Genomic DNA, 16,284 nt, shown 5'->3' on the forward strand with positions numbered 1-16,284 from the left:
TGTGATTACGTATTCTCAGCCACAAATGGGGTTATTCTAAATTATAAAGCCTTTATGAGTTTAGATCATATTTAAAACACACTAAGTCCTCAATAAAATTACCAGTCTTTAAGTAGCTGATATTTCCATTCAGTTAATCTTCAAGGAAACTTACAAGGGTTTGTAACAGAATCTCATTTTATTAATGTTAAAACACCTGAAACTTTGATAATTTGCCATCAGAAAAATATTTGACACAGCAGAAATTAAGCTTTGGGTATGCTTTGTTTCATAAGGTTGCTTTTTTTAAACTTAGAAATTAAGAGAAATACTCCACCTTTTTTCATAAATTTTACCCATTTTCCTTTTAACCTGCTTTCCTTCTTGCTACTTTTCTTCTCTCATGTGTAGGTTATTGTAAATTTATAAAACATATGGTTATAGTAAACACTTTTCTTCATAATGAACCATATTTCAAAACTGGGATAACCAGAACTCTTCATTAATGTTCTCTCAGCTCAAAAACTTTTTTGAATTCTTTAAAAAGATGAAAATTATTTTTCCATTCTAAGGACTGTCTTTAAGTCATAAGAAAAAAAGTTCAATTTACTTTTAAATATTTGCTTCTTTAAAAAATGAAATCCATTATAACAAATCTCCATTTGCTTATCTATTGCTAAAATTACCAAAAACAAACAAAACAGAAAAACAGGGATTTTTTTTTTTTTTTTTTTTTTTTGGAGGGGGAAGTGGATGTTACAAGAAATTGGGCATGCTTCTAATCTTCTAAACATTATACAATTCAAATACATCATACAAATTCAATAAACTTGGTTTAATGTTTATATAGCAGGGAGCTTTTATGCACCTCTAGATAAAGCACTAGAGATAAGCCTATGAAATCATGTCATTATACACATTTAACCAATATATATTGCTGTGCTTTAAAGTGGCTAGTGAACAGGACATCCTTAAATTCCTTCACTGAAACATTTTTATTGCTTGGTCTACAAATAAAATCCCAACTTCATATCTAGGGACTAAAGACCTTATGCTATGTAGTTCTACGATAACCTTTTACTATTATTTCTGTCAAATACTGTAGAAAAAAAAAAAAGTCCAATTCTGTGAAATACGGTGTACTTGCTTTCCTCCATACTACTGTTAGCTTACATTAGGCATTACTTTCTCTAAGACATCTTTCTTAACCATTCTTCAGTCTAATCAGATACACATTCTAATATATCTTCAAAATATACTTTTTCCCTCCATTAAAATGTTATATAGTATTATAAGGATCTAATTTCTTTCTTTTTGAATTCTTATTTTTTTAATTTTTAAAAATTTCTTTTTATTTATTTGGTGCTGGCGATTGAACCTAGAGTTTTGTGCATGAGAGGCAAGCATGCTATACCAACTGAGCTATATCCTCTGCCCCTTATAATGATCTATTTTCAAGTTTGCTTTCCCTAAGAAATTCTAGGTATCTTGAGAACTAGAATTTGTTCTTATCTACTGTCATAGATTATTTCAATAGCAGATCAGATGCAGAAAAACAGATAGTTTCTTTTAACCTTATGTTTCAGAAGGAAAAGAGAAAAACAGTGATTCTAAGACATTATACAAGGAAGTAATAACAATCATTTTTAAAAGAAATAATGAAAGATTCAGAATACCCAATCAACTCCAATTAGATATATACAGAGAGAAAACAAAACAAATCAAAACCCAACGTGGACACATCATGAAAGCTGGAAGAAGGAATAACCGTTTTTGGAAATGATATAACTTTTTGTTGAATTATATTCCCAGTAAAAATATATGTCAAAAGAGTGTGGACAAAATAACAATATTATCAGAAAAAGATGGATATAACTTGTCACAAACAAACTCCTAAAAAGAAATCTTGAATGATCTATACTTTAAGAAGAAAAAATGTGGCACCAATGGTAGAGCAAAAGAGAAACAAGGAATGAAGAAAACAGATAGTGGCTTATATGTGAGTAACTTTAAACAAGCACTACATAAATTAATAAAAAAGTCATAAAAGGATTTAAAAAAAAGAATTATGACAATAACAACATAAAAGACAGAATATAAGTAAATGGACCATTCTAAGGGCTCTGAATGAATTATCTAGAAAGCAGATGAAAGTAGTAAATACCACTACAGTTTTTTTATAAGTAGGCATACGTACATGACAATTTCTGAAGTGATTCACTTCTTTAAAAAATTCCAAAAATGGCAAGAAAAGGAAGAAGAAACATTAAAAGCAAAGAGTAAGCTAGTAATTACAGACCTACATGTAACAGTAATTATTTAAATGTAATAAATGATCCAAGTAAAAGATAAAAATTAGAGTGGTAAAAACGAATGAATGAATCCACATCCAAATATATGCTACATATAAGAACCATAACAAACATATAGAATGTAGAAAAGATGAAAGTTGAAAAATATAAAAAAGATATTCCATGCGATCAATTATTTTAACCCTAGGGCTGGGGTTGTGGCTCAATAGTAGAGTGCTTGCCTAGCATGTATGAGGCATTGGGTTTGATTCTCAGCACCACATACAAACAAATAAAATAAAGATCAGTCAACAACTAAAATATATTAACAGACAAAGCTACTTTGAGGTAGAAAGATCATAGATAAAAAGAGTTGTTTCATTATAATAAAAAAGTCAATTCACCAGAAATATGTATCCATTCTAAATTTGTAGGTAACCATTACCATTAAGATGGTCACAAAATAAAAAGCAAAAATTGACTATATTTTAAAACAAACAGCAAAATCTGCATTTCACTATTTTTTTCTTTTTAGTGGTACAGGAGACTGAAACTGGGATACTTTACTCCTTAGTTGTATCCCCAGTCCTTTTTCATTTTGAGACAGGGTCTTGTTAAGTTGACAAGATTGACCATGAACTTGCAATCCTCCTCCCTCAGCCTCCCAGATGGCAGGAATTTACAGGTATGCAACATCATGCCCAGCCATTTTATTAAATTTTAACAATAAACTTCTGAAAGACACTTGAATAAATGGATCTAATTGGAGTTCCAAAAGGAGAAAGCAGAAGGAATATAGGAGGCACAATATTAAAAAGACAGACTGTCAGTAGAAGGAACCAGATACAACTTTCCTATGTTCATATGTGAATACACGACCAGTATAACTCCACATCATTTAAAAACCACAAGATGGAATCCTAATTAGAATAAGTTATATTCCATGTATGTATAGTATGTCAAAATACACTCTGCCATTTATGTCGAAAAATAACAAATTTTAAAAATCGTACATGAAAAAAAGAGACTACATATTTCCTATAATTAATGAAATACACAAATCTTGACAGATGAAACCCAACAAATGTAAAGATAATCAAATGAAAGGAAATTACACCATTGTACAGTGAATACATCATTGTACAGTGAATAACATTGAAGACAATATCTATTTATTGGTACTGGGGATTGGACCCAGGGGACATTATCACTGTGCTATAACCCCATCCCTTTTTATTTTTCATTTTGACACAGTGTACCACTAAGTTGCTGAGGCTGGCCTCAAACTTATGATCCTCCTGCCTCAGTCTCCCGAGTGGCTGGGATAACAAGTGTACACCACCACATCCAGCTCAAATATGCTGTTTCTGGTACTTTTAGTATTTTTGCTAAAACTATAGCAGACTAGTTTGCTTCCAAAATGTATTAAGAATTGCAGAACATGAGAGCAATCAAGGTCTTTAGAGGGTTCTTACTACTAACTCCAGCTTTAAACAGATCGAATCTTTATTTCTCAGTCCCAGGAAAACTTCCTTATGTTTTACTTACATCCAAATGGGCTTCATGTTCAGATTCAGATGAACTTGCATGCCTTATGCTTGACATTTTCCTCAAGCTATTAAAACACCTTGTTCACAAAACACCCTAGAGAAGGTACATACAGTCTATCTATCCTCTTTGTTTTACAAATGAGAAAATCAAGATCTGGAGGAATTCCAAGTGGTATATAACCACACAACTATGTCTAGCAGGATGACAGCTCAGATCACATAACCTTTGTTCTTAATTTTATAGCCAGCTGATATTCTATGTTCAATATTCATAAATTGTTAAGTGTACATTCAGAACATCTGCTTATGAAATGAGGCTATTTACTACATTTAAATAACAATTTAGAGGAAAAACGTTTGAAATTAACCTAGCCACATCTATATTTAGCCAGTAACATTATACTAAAGCACTGGTTTCCTATTTCCTTAACAAACTTATCTAATATGTCTCAAGGTTTACTATTCATTGGTCAATACTTTGGTTTATACTTAGTACTTAAAAAATTGATATTTTAACCTACTGTAAAATCTTGTCATGGGTTGCAGTTATGTTAACTGTTTATACTTCCCCAAAGTCGAACTTTCTTGTTTAAACAGATATGTCTACCTTTTATAGCCATCTGGAACCCGCTCAAATTGTAATGAATACCTATTGTTAATGTATCTTAGTCACTTATTCCGTGTACTCAGGATGACCTTTGTCAGATGTCTCCAATGGAAGTAATTTTGCTTAAGTATTTTACAATTACTACAGTCTTTAGTTTAGCTTTCTCAATACATGACAAACAAAGGACGTGGATAAGATTTTGAGCCAAGACATTTTTTTGTCAAGTATTAAACATTTCAGGATTGCCTATATCTGTAATATTTTTTTGTTTGAAAACTGCACATTACATCTCCTAGTAGAGGTGACGTCTTCATTCTGTGAGTAACTCTACTTAGGGCATACACAATCTTCTTATAAATTTTCCTTAAAAGTTTTTTCTTCTTTGCTCCCTCTGATGACAATAATGTGTATTATCAACCACTACACAACTCTGAGACTGGTTAAAAATATATCAGCAATATCAAATTCTGGGGAGGATATGAAAGTCTCATGCAGTACTGGTGAAAAAGAAAAATAACACAGTCACTCTGAAAAATATTTTGGCACTTTCTTATAATATACAATGCATTCCTCCATACAATATAGTAGTCTTACTCCTAAGTAAATATTTACCAAAGTGAACTGAAAACTTTTATTCATACAAGAATAAACTTACTTATATATTCATGGACATTTATAGCAGTTTCATTAATGACTGCCCCAAACTGGAAAACAACCAGTTTTGGGTAAATAGATAAACAAATCATGATACTTCTAGATAATGGACTCAGAATTAAAAAACAAAAAACAAACAAACAAAAAAAAAAAAACAAAAAACAGTCCCACTACTGATACACCCAACACCTTAGATAAATCACAAAGGCAATATGCTGTTATATACTTTAAGATTCCATTTATATAACATTCTTTTTAAAAAATCAACTACAGCAACAAAAACCAGGTTGGTATTGGCCAGGGAAATGGGGGAGTTGTACACATGGATAGCATGAGGGAGACTTTTGGAGCAATGGAATTATTCCTTCGCTGATTGTGGTAGTGGTCTTTAAATTCATGGAATGGCATACCAAGTATTAAACAATTTTATTACTTTTTTTTTAAAAAAGTACAACTCAAATAATTCATCAATATTTGGGATTGATGAATCATTTAACCTTGTAAATTTAAAGGTGAGAAAACAAATGGTGGGCAGAAGAGTAGTTTGCTAATGATCATATAGCCACTCTTTCCTTCACAAGAGTTTACAATTTAATTCAAAATGTTTACCTCAAAGTGAGAAACCTGATCAGAAATGAGGAATAATATGTAGAAATTACATCACAAGCTAGGTCATAGATTCCACATTTATATCTTACTACACTACACATAAAATACAACTACAATTTCTATGCCATATTTAGGAGGATAGGGTGATAATAAAAAAGAAAATTAAGTTCTTACCTCTATCCATCCAAGAATGACTTTATGAACTGCATATTAAATATTAGTCATTCAGAAAGCTCCTTCAATATAGCTATATTCTTGGAATTTGGAACTCACTAAGATTCCCTAAATTATTAGTTCTATACTAAATCAACATTTCTCTTCTGTCTATTCCAGATAGTAAAGAAAGTAATTATTGCCAGAGCATAATACCTGTAATCCCAGCAACTCTAGAGGCTGAAACAGGAGGATCACAAGTTTGAGGCCAGCCTCAGCAACTTAGCAAGGTCCTAAGCAACTTAGGACCTTTTTTTAAAATTCTGAGACCCTGTCTCTAAATAAAATATTTTAAAAAGGTCTGGGGCTGTGGCTCTGTGGTTAAGCACCCCTGGGGTTCAATCTCCAGTATCAGGAAAAAAAAAAAAATCAGTAAATAAAAACTAAGTTTGGCGGGCTTTGAAAAGATGGAAAGCAAGGAGGTATAAGAAATAATGAAAAAAAAAATGAAATAGGTGCTATATACTACATTAACTTAGCTATACTAAAATATAGTATATTCTCTTATTCTCTTCTTTAGGGGATGATTCAATTAAGAGATCAAGATTCAGGGAACTGGTTCTTTCTCAAGTATTTCCTTTTGGAGTCTCAGATGCCAAATAAAGCTTACATTACCTCCTCATTTTACAGATCAGTAATCTTTCTTGTAAGGAACATTCGGCCTCAGATAAGCATATCTTAATGATTTCCATGTAGGGTAACAATAATAGCCCATAAGACTATTTTTTTTCCCAAAATGTAAATCATTGCTTTTTAAATTATTTCATTGGTTCTTTTTAGTTTCCATTGCTTTTTATTAAGACTATTCTTTTTTCTTAAATAAAGACTATATTTTAAATGAATAATAACTTGTATATATTTAGGTACACTATGTGTTATTTTGTTACATTTACAAATTGTGGAATGCCCAAATCAGGTTAATTAGCATACTCAAGAATCTCAAATGTTTAACACTTTTTTGTAGTGAAAACACTTCAAATCCTGTCTAGAATTTTAGCTACTTAGAAATAAGCATTATTACTTACTATAGTCACCTGCTGTGCAATAAATCACCAGACTTATTTCTCCTGAGACTTTATATTCTTTGACCAACTTCCTACAGATACCAGCTTCTGATAATTACCATTCTATTCTGTATTTGAGTTTGACTTTTTTTTTTTTTTTAAATAGATTCCTTATATAAGAGAGTTAATACAGTATTTGTCTTACTGTCTGGTTTACTTCACTTAGCATAATGCCCACTAGGTTCATCCATGCTGTGACAGAATTTCTTACTTTTTAAAGGCTGAGTAGCATCTTACTGTGTATGTATATACACATACATATACATATACACACACCATACTTATAAAATCCACATTCACTGATGGGCACTTCAGCTGCTTTCTGATGTTGGCTATTGTGAACTGTTGGATCATATGGCAATTCTATTTTTAAGTGTTTTATTAGGGATGGGGGGAGGGGGAGGGGGAGTGAGGGTGCAAGGGATTGAAACCAGGATTTCATGCATGCTAGGCAAACCCTTTAATACTAAGCTACAATTTCTGTTTCTTTTTCTTCTATTTTCTGTTGTGTGAGGAATATCCAGGGTATTTTCGAAACTAGATGTATTAATTTACATTATCATCAACAATATATAAGGGTTTCCTTTTCTCTGCATCCTGGCCAACATTTATCTTTCAGCTTTTGATAATAATTACCAATCTAATAGTGTAAGATGGTTTTAATTGGCACCTTTCTAATGAAAAATGTTGAACATTTTTTTTCTTATACCTCTTGGCCATTTTTTAATAGGGTTACTTATTTTTGGTTATTGTGTAGTCTGAGCTCCCTATATATGAAAATTAGTCCTCTACTCAATACATGACTTGAGAATACTTTCTCCCATTCTCTGAGTTGTCTATTCATCTGTTTCCTTTGTTGTAGAGAAGCTTCTTATTTAGCTGCAATCTCATTTGTCTAATTTTGCTTTCACTGCCTGTGCTTGTTAGGTCTTATCTAAGAAAACACTGCTGAAACCAATGTCAGGGAACATTTCTCCTATTTTAAATAGCTTTACAGTTGTGAATCGTGTTAAAGCCTTTAATCCCATTGTGAATTGATTCTTCCATAAGGGGTGAGATAAGAGTGTATTTTCGTTTTTTCCCCTGTGGATATTGTTTTCCCAGTGCTATTTATTGAAGAGGCTGTCCTTCCTTATTTTTTTTAACAATTTTTTTTTTTATTGGTTGTTCAAAACATTACAAAGCTCATGATATATGTCCTTCTTTATTGTTTGTCCCTGGCACCTTTGTCAAAAATTGACCACAAATGTATTGGTTTCTTATTCTACTGGTTGATGTGATTACTTTATGCTAATACCATGCTGTTTTGATTACTATAGCTTTATAATATATTTTAAAATCTAGGAGTGACGCTTCCAACTTTTTGCTTAAGATGGCTTTGGCTATTCAGGGTCTTTTATGGTTCCATACAAATTTTAGGATTTTTTTTTTCCATTTTTGTGAAGAGTGACATTAGGGTTTTGATAGAACACTAACTCTATAGGTTGCTTTGAGTAGTACAACATTTTAATAATATTACTTATTCTTAATTCATGAACACAGGACATATTTCCATATACTGTGCCATCGTCAATGTATTTCATTGATATTTTATAGTTTTCAGGCCCTGTAGACCTTCTGCCTTTTTCATAAATTAACTCCTAAGTATTTTAATTTTTTGGATGCTATTATAAATGGGATTTTCTTAAATTCCTTTTTTGGATAATTCATTGCTAGTATCTAGAGATGTTATTGGGTTTTTGTACATTGATTTAGTAACCTGCAACTTTACTGAATTCCTTTTTTTCCTTTTCTTTTTGGGGGGATTGAACTCAGGGGCACTCTACCACTGTGCCACATCCCCAACCCAATTTATTTTGTATTTTTATTAGAAACAGTGTCTCATTGAGTTGCTTAGCACCTCACCATTGCTGAGGCTGGCTTTGAACTCCCGATCTCCTGTCTCAGTTTCAAGCCACTGGGGTAACAGATATGCACCATCATGCCTGGCTTGAATTCCTTTTTTCTAACAGCTTTTGTGGTGCAATCTTTAGAAATTTCAGCATATAAGACAATGTTGTCAGCAAACAAAGAAAGTTTCATTTCTCCCTTTCCCATTTGGATAACTTTTATGTATTTTTCTTGCTCAACTGCTTTGGAAATTCTAGTACCATATTGAATATGGCTTCCTGGTCTTCTTCTTCCTACCTTTAGAGGAAAAGCCTTCAACTGTTCACCATTAAGTATGACATGAATTGTGGACTTGTGTTATGATTTAGATATGAGGTGTCCCTCTAAAGCTCATGTGTGAGACAATGCAAGAAAGTTAGAAAAATAAACTGAAATGTTTGGGTCATGAGAACCTTAACCTAACAAACGTACTCGGCTACTTGAATAGATTAACTGGGTGATAAGTGTAATTAGGTGGGGTATGGCTGTTTTGAGTACACATTTTGTCCTTGGTGAGCAGAGCAGACTCTGCTTTCTGATCATCAATGTCCTGAGCTTCTTTCCTCTGTCACACCCTTCTGCCATGATGTTTTACCTCACCGTGAGACTTGAGGAATGGAGTTGACCATGTATGGACTATGACCTCTAAAACTGGGAGCACCAAATAAACTTTTCTTCCTCTAAAATTGTTCCTGTCAGGTCTTTTGGTCACAGCAATAAAAAGGCTGACTAAAACAGCTTGTCACACATGGCCTTTATTGTATTGAGGAACATTCCTTTTATATTAAATCTATTGAGTTTATATCACAAAAGAAAGTTGAACTTTCATCAAATGCATTTTCCTCATCTTCTGAGAGAATCATATGCATTTTGCCCATAATACTATTTTTAAAGAATATAGAAGATGAACAGGAATCTCAGAGTATCCTGGGCCTGAAGATAATATCAACTAATTCATTTTCTATTATACTTAAGAATAAACACATTTCTTTCATAAGTAACAGTCTCAAATGATCATGCTCTAACATTAAAATGAACAATTATTTCTGAGTTTTATACTTAAAAATTCCATCAGATAAACATTCTATTTTTAAAAAGGAACTAATGATTAAGATTAAATTATTTTGGAGGTGAATTAAGAACAAGCTTCCTCACTTCTTAGTCATTACTTATACAATACAGATTTAGATTTCATCCTTTTATCCTACAGTTACTAATTCTACTTATGTAACCCCAATACAATAGAAATTACCCAAACACTCCAGCTATAAGTTCATTCAATTTTAAAGAACTTAAAGCAAAGAATCCCTCGAATTTTCTTGTTAAATCTAATCTAAAATAAACTTATTTTATCTTGATACACAATGTAATACATCTAAAATGTTATAGAAGATTGACTTAAAATTAATGTAAAATTAACTACTTTTAACCCTTTGAATTGTTGTTGTGTTTTTAATATTGTCAAATTAGTAACGAGAAGGAAAAACTCATCAGGTGAATACTGTGTGAATGTGTCAAAATTTTTTTTTTTCAGTGCTGGAGATAAAACATGCAGAGCCTCGCAAATGCAAAGAGAACTTTCTAAAAATAAATCAGAATTTAACTAACTTGTCAAGTTTATTCCAAATAAACTCAAGTATTAAGCAGTCATACTAGAAATCTTCATTTGTCCTCCAATTACCTGAAATGTATTAAAAATGATCAGTAAAAAAAAATTTCTAGCTTTATCCTATAACTTTCATTTTCAGCTTTGTTCCCTAAGTTGTCATGATAAATTATGCCTTGATACTAATTATAAGAACCAACATATGATTTTCATCCTTCTTTTAATGATATATAATATTCACAACTATAAACCTACTATGTTCCAAGTTCTGTAATAAACCTAGAAAACAGATGAATGAAAACATGTCTCTGCCCTCAAGGAGCTTAAAGTTTAGTAAGTGATACACACACACACACACACACACACACACACACACACCTCTCCAGCCCTTTTTTGTATTTTATTTAGAGACAGGGTCTCACTGAGTGCTTAGCACCTTGCTGTTGCTGAGGCTGGCTTTGAACTTGCAATCCTCCTGCCTCAGTCTCCTGAGTCACTGGGTCAGGTTGTCTTTTAAGGGAGCCCAGAAATTTGAGAGGAGGAATTAAAGGAGGTCTATATCTATATCTGTATATATCTACATACATTAAGAATAGGAGGTCTTTATCTATATATCTATATATACAGGGAGAGGGAGAGAAACAGAGAGAGAGTATGAAACTATAAGAAAGACAAAATTAATTTAAAATTATAGAAGGTAGGCAGTGGTTTCCAAGGGTTGGGATAGGTATTGGATATTGGAGACTGGAAAGGTGTAACAAGGGAATCCCTAAGTGATGGAAATATTCTGGATATCATATGCTGATCATGTTATACACATCTGTTAAAATCATTAAATTGAATGTATGCTTACACTCTCAAAATATATTATATATCATAGGAATTTATATATTTCAATTAAATCAATATTTTAAAAGGAATCAGGGAAACCAAGTAGATTACTTTTGATATTGCTAAACTCTTTCATATTTCAATGAATCACAAGGTACTCTGTGAGGAAGAAACTGTTTTCTCTAAATAAGCAGTTTAAAGCTCCAGCACGGTTTCTTATTTTAGACTTCTCCTAAAGATGTAATAAGCAAAAAATGTAGAGCTTGGCAAAATGCCAAACACAACAGGCTATTTCTGAGTTTATATAATATTACTACTAAAAATGGCATTTTCATAATACATATTTCCATTTATAATGTAATTATTGAAATTGTGGGTAAGAGAATACAAAATGAGAAGAGTTCTTTTCAACAACCTTGAGTCTGAGCAAGTTAATTCAGATCTTTAGAATTATTTCAATTCTAGAATAACAAAGCTGGTTTCCTATGATTTCTTTCATTTTAAAGATTCAATCACTCTTGCATAGATGAAATCTTCATACAAAACCTCCAAGTAAAATCCCTAAGTCCCACATGTTGAAAGTGATGCATGTAAACAAGTTTTATCAAGTATACTGAGTATTAGAAGTGTTTTCTGAAAGTATTGAGATTGTTGATTAATTTTACTTACATCTACTATTTCTTATTAGGTCCTTCTAAAATTTCTATAGTGCTAGGTATTTTACTCTATGTAAGAAAATGAGGGTAATATAAAGTTTTAAAATTCAAAACATCATCTTTGCAAGGATAAAACTGTTAGACCAATTATTATGTCTTTTATGATTTTTTTGTATAAAAAGTTATAGAAAGAATATACATACTAATGTGTAGATACTAGTACAAATACAGAAACTTTTGTTATTTTTGCAAAGCTATACAATGAAAAATTAGTAATGTTATCTTTAGGGAAAGCGTCTCAGGTACAGAGAGGCAATTTTTCTATTTTCACTTTCTCCACTATTGAAAAATTTACAACATGCATATCTGTTGATTCTATTGTTTTTAAAAAATTCTCTTAGAGATTGAATGAAGCATGTTTAAATTATATATGCAAATGTAATTTAAAACATTTCACAAAATCTATTAAAACTTTTTTGGGGAGTGGGGAGCAGCAGGGATTGAGCTCAGGATAACTCGACCACTGAGAAACATCCCTAATGCTTTTTTGGATTTTTATTTAGAGACAGGGTCTCACTGAGTTGCTTAGTGCCTCACTTTTGCTGAGCTTGGCTTTGAACTCTCAATCCTCCTGCCTTGGCCTACAGAGCCTTTGGGATTGTAGACGAGCCACTGTGCACCTGGCTACTAAAACTTTTTGTACAGGTTTAGATAACTAAGATTCTTGAAGTAATAAGCATTTCATGTATTGTTCCTGTAATTTTATATGAACAAACTGTGGTGATTATTTTCCATGTTTTAAACTCTATATTATTTACACTGCATAAAAGTAGTAAATGGTATTTATTAAAAATTTGTAGTGTGTAGTATTATAAAAGTCTATATTCTAAAGGCATTTAGGAATTAAGAGAACTTCACTTTTAATATATTCCAAGGACTTTCATAAAATTACACATTTCATCAGAACAAAGCTAAAGGGCCATTCCAAGGGAGATTAAACAAAACAAATCATATATCAAAGAGTCTTCATATATTAAAAATGGCTATAACAGGCCAGGCCCGGTGACACACACCTGTAAGCCTTGTGGCTCAGGAGGCGGAGGCAGGTCTCAAGAGTTCAAAGCCAGCTTCAGTAAAAGTGAGGTGCTAAGCAACTCAACGAGACCCTGTCTTTAAATAAAATACAAAAAGTAGGGCTGGGGATGTGGCTCAATGGTTGATTGCCCCTGAATTCAATTCCCAGTAAACTCCCCCAAATGGCTATAATAGTAAAACAACAAAACAAAACAAAAAAATAACTTTTAGGCTGAAATCCTGGGTGATATTTCCCACACTAACAGGGGAGAAAAAAAAGAAGATTAATGTTTGGGTTTTAAATTTTTTTCCTGTTTACTGAACAATAGACCTGATAGTTCAGTGGTTAATCCAGTTGCTTAAAGTACAAAGAACAAGGGTCATAGGTTTGATTAATTATATCTGCAAAGAATAAAAATATCCCTTGTTCACAGAATGTATTCTTAATTTTAAAAAGTCATCTGGCAAACTTGTGCTGCTGATCACAAAGATGAATCAGGTAAAAGCATGTGGTCGACTCAATACAAAACAAAATACTGGAAAATAACTCTTAAGTTATGTTCCACTGACACGAGATAAGAGAGTATACACCATAGTTACTAATCTCTAAGTAAATGTTTCAATTATCGTGTCCATCAATTCACTGTCCTTCTGAATTGAATATAAAGAAGACCTTAACCACCAACAGAAAGTAGATTGGCCTTTCAGGTAAGCTAAAAACTACATGGCACAAAACTTAGTTTTAAAAAATGATACATTTCTTATTTATATACCATATAAACATCAAATAAAATACTATACCTGTACCATCTTCTGGATCTGATACAACAATATGTGCATTTAATTCTTGCAGCTTGTGATGTAGTTCTTCTAATTTTTTGTTTGATTTTTTCAAAATGTTGTCTACATAAGCCAAACTTTTTTTATCTGTTGTTACTTTCCTCAGATTTTCAGCTCCTTCTTTGATTTTCAGTTCTTTCCTTATTTCTCTTTTGATTCGATCCTTGATGTCATCCAATTTCTGTTGCACCACTATATCTGAAAAGTCTGATTTTTGAACAGCACTCACATTCTCAGAAAATGGAAGACTTCGGGGCTCTCCCTACAGAATAAGATAAACAGAAATATGGGAGTTTAGGAAAGTTGGCTACTTAGTAAAAATTCAGTAGTAAAGATTACATTGTTTTCAACATAAAGAAATTCTTAATTACATTATACTTAATTATATTTAGTTCTCTCTTTAATATGCAAAAAACTACTAATTTACCTAATAACCATATAAAATCATAAGTTCAAAAACTCTTACCACTAAGTAACATTACTTGACAAAAACATTTAATATTAAAATAAAGTGAATTCAACATATTTACACATAAAGATATCTAACGGTTATATTTAAAAGGTTATGTAAAAATAGGGGATTTTGATATCCTGTAAACTTAATTTAGATCACAACTTCCACACTACAAATCATGGGCAAGTTATTTATCTTTTAAATACTTGTTTAATCATCTCTAAAAATCTAAATAATAACATTAGCTACCTCTTGGAGATACTGTGATAATCCAAAATATTATGTGAAATTCCAAATATGATTCCTGGCCCACTATACTAGTCACCTAATAAATGTATTACTAAATCCTTTATGTTTGTAATTTTATCTTGTTTAAGAAAACACTTTGAAATAAATTTATATTGGCAAAAACATTTATGACCTAATGAATTAAAGCTAATGAATTAAAACACATTATAACTTGGGAAGGCTATTCAGGATTTCATTTTTATGTTTCATGGCTAACTACCAAAACTGATAATTTAGTTGACTCACTACAAAAACATTACTAGAAAATACCTCTAAATTATATTCTAAGAGAACTAAAGACCAGTATATTCATCTTAATATGAAAATCAAATCACTTCAAGTTGGGTATCAATTGATTAATGGTACTGGAGATTGACCTCAAGTAATATTTACCAATGAGTTTCATCCTCAGTCCTTTTTATTTTTATTTTGAGACAGGATCTTGCTAAACTGCTGAAGCTAGCTTTGATCTTACAATCCCCCTGCCTCCACCTCCACATTGCTGGGATTACAGGTGTGCATCCCCAAACCTGGCCTTAAATCTGTATTTAAAACAGTCTAAGTTATGTTCGAGTTATTTATATATCTTTTACTGTTTTAGGTATATAAATAACTGCATTAGTTTTAAACTTCTGTAATTCTGAATGACAAAAATAACAGTTACTACTAGGAAGAGTTGAGATTGTGAAGGACATAAAAAGTAGGGAGACATACTTCACTATATAGCTTCTCATGCACCTCTAGAAACACAACTTAATTAACTAAAAATTTTTCTTTAATTTCTTTGCAAATTCATCCATCACAGCCATATAAATAAGTTCTATTTAAATTTTTGCTGCAAGTGCTTTTTATATCTAATCTTTTATCCCTTAAACTATCAACCAAAATACATAATACAAAATACAAAAGGTAAACTAAAAGATGTTATGAGTATTAGACTTGGCTTTCATACCAATTTACCCTCTGCCTATAGGCATATTATATAAAAAATAAAGAAGTTAATTTCTATTAATCTAACCTTTTCAGGATCAACAACCCTTTTGAAATGACCAAGAAAATATTAGATCAAAGAAAACTTCATATTTGTCTGTATGATTTCCAGATTCCACAGACCTAGGCTAAAAATTCCTGGAATACATAATCTACACCTGGTAAGCTATAAATTTCTAATTTTCATCTATGTGGATACAGAATGATTTCTATCTGGGCCAAAATATTGTCTAGGTTTTTCAATATTATAATGGAATGTAAGTCCCATCTTTCATTTAGTTTCCCTAGTTTATGAATTTACCTTGGCTAGTTATCAAAATATTTCCCCATATGACTGTATTTAAAGAATAAAATCCAAAATTCTAGCTATCCAGCTTTATGAAAAGTACACTGTAATAAACAATGCTTAGATGAAAGAAGTTTAATCACTTTCTTCTAGATATTTATATATTGATTTTTATAAATTTATCAGAAAACAGCACACAAATTGCTTAAACAAATTTGTTTTTAATAAAATATACTAAGACAGAGGTTCCCAAAATGTCTTGGTTTATGGTATCCTTAACACCTCAAATGTTCAATTTTGCCTAAAATACCCAATAGTTCCATATAGTGAGCACTAAGGTACAAATAACTTAATAAATATTTA

General features: G+C 31.6%; 1 protein-coding gene across 2 annotated transcripts in view; it reads right to left on the reverse strand.

Annotated features, from left to right (window-relative positions):
* Pkn2 (protein kinase N2) overlaps positions 1-16,284 on the reverse strand; it is a 119,822-nt gene that overhangs the window by 58,912 nt on the left and 44,626 nt on the right. For both annotated transcript variants that reach the window (XM_076863612.1, XM_076863611.1), the window contains exon 2: positions 13,865-14,165. In XM_076863612.1, coding sequence (XP_076719727.1) covers positions 13,865-14,165 — 301 coding nt within the window. The remainder of the gene's footprint in view (positions 1-13,864; positions 14,166-16,284) is intronic.

Source organism: Callospermophilus lateralis, chromosome 7, assembly GCF_048772815.1.
Source record: "Callospermophilus lateralis isolate mCalLat2 chromosome 7, mCalLat2.hap1, whole genome shotgun sequence".
NCBI lineage: Eukaryota > Metazoa > Chordata > Mammalia > Rodentia > Sciuridae > Callospermophilus > Callospermophilus lateralis.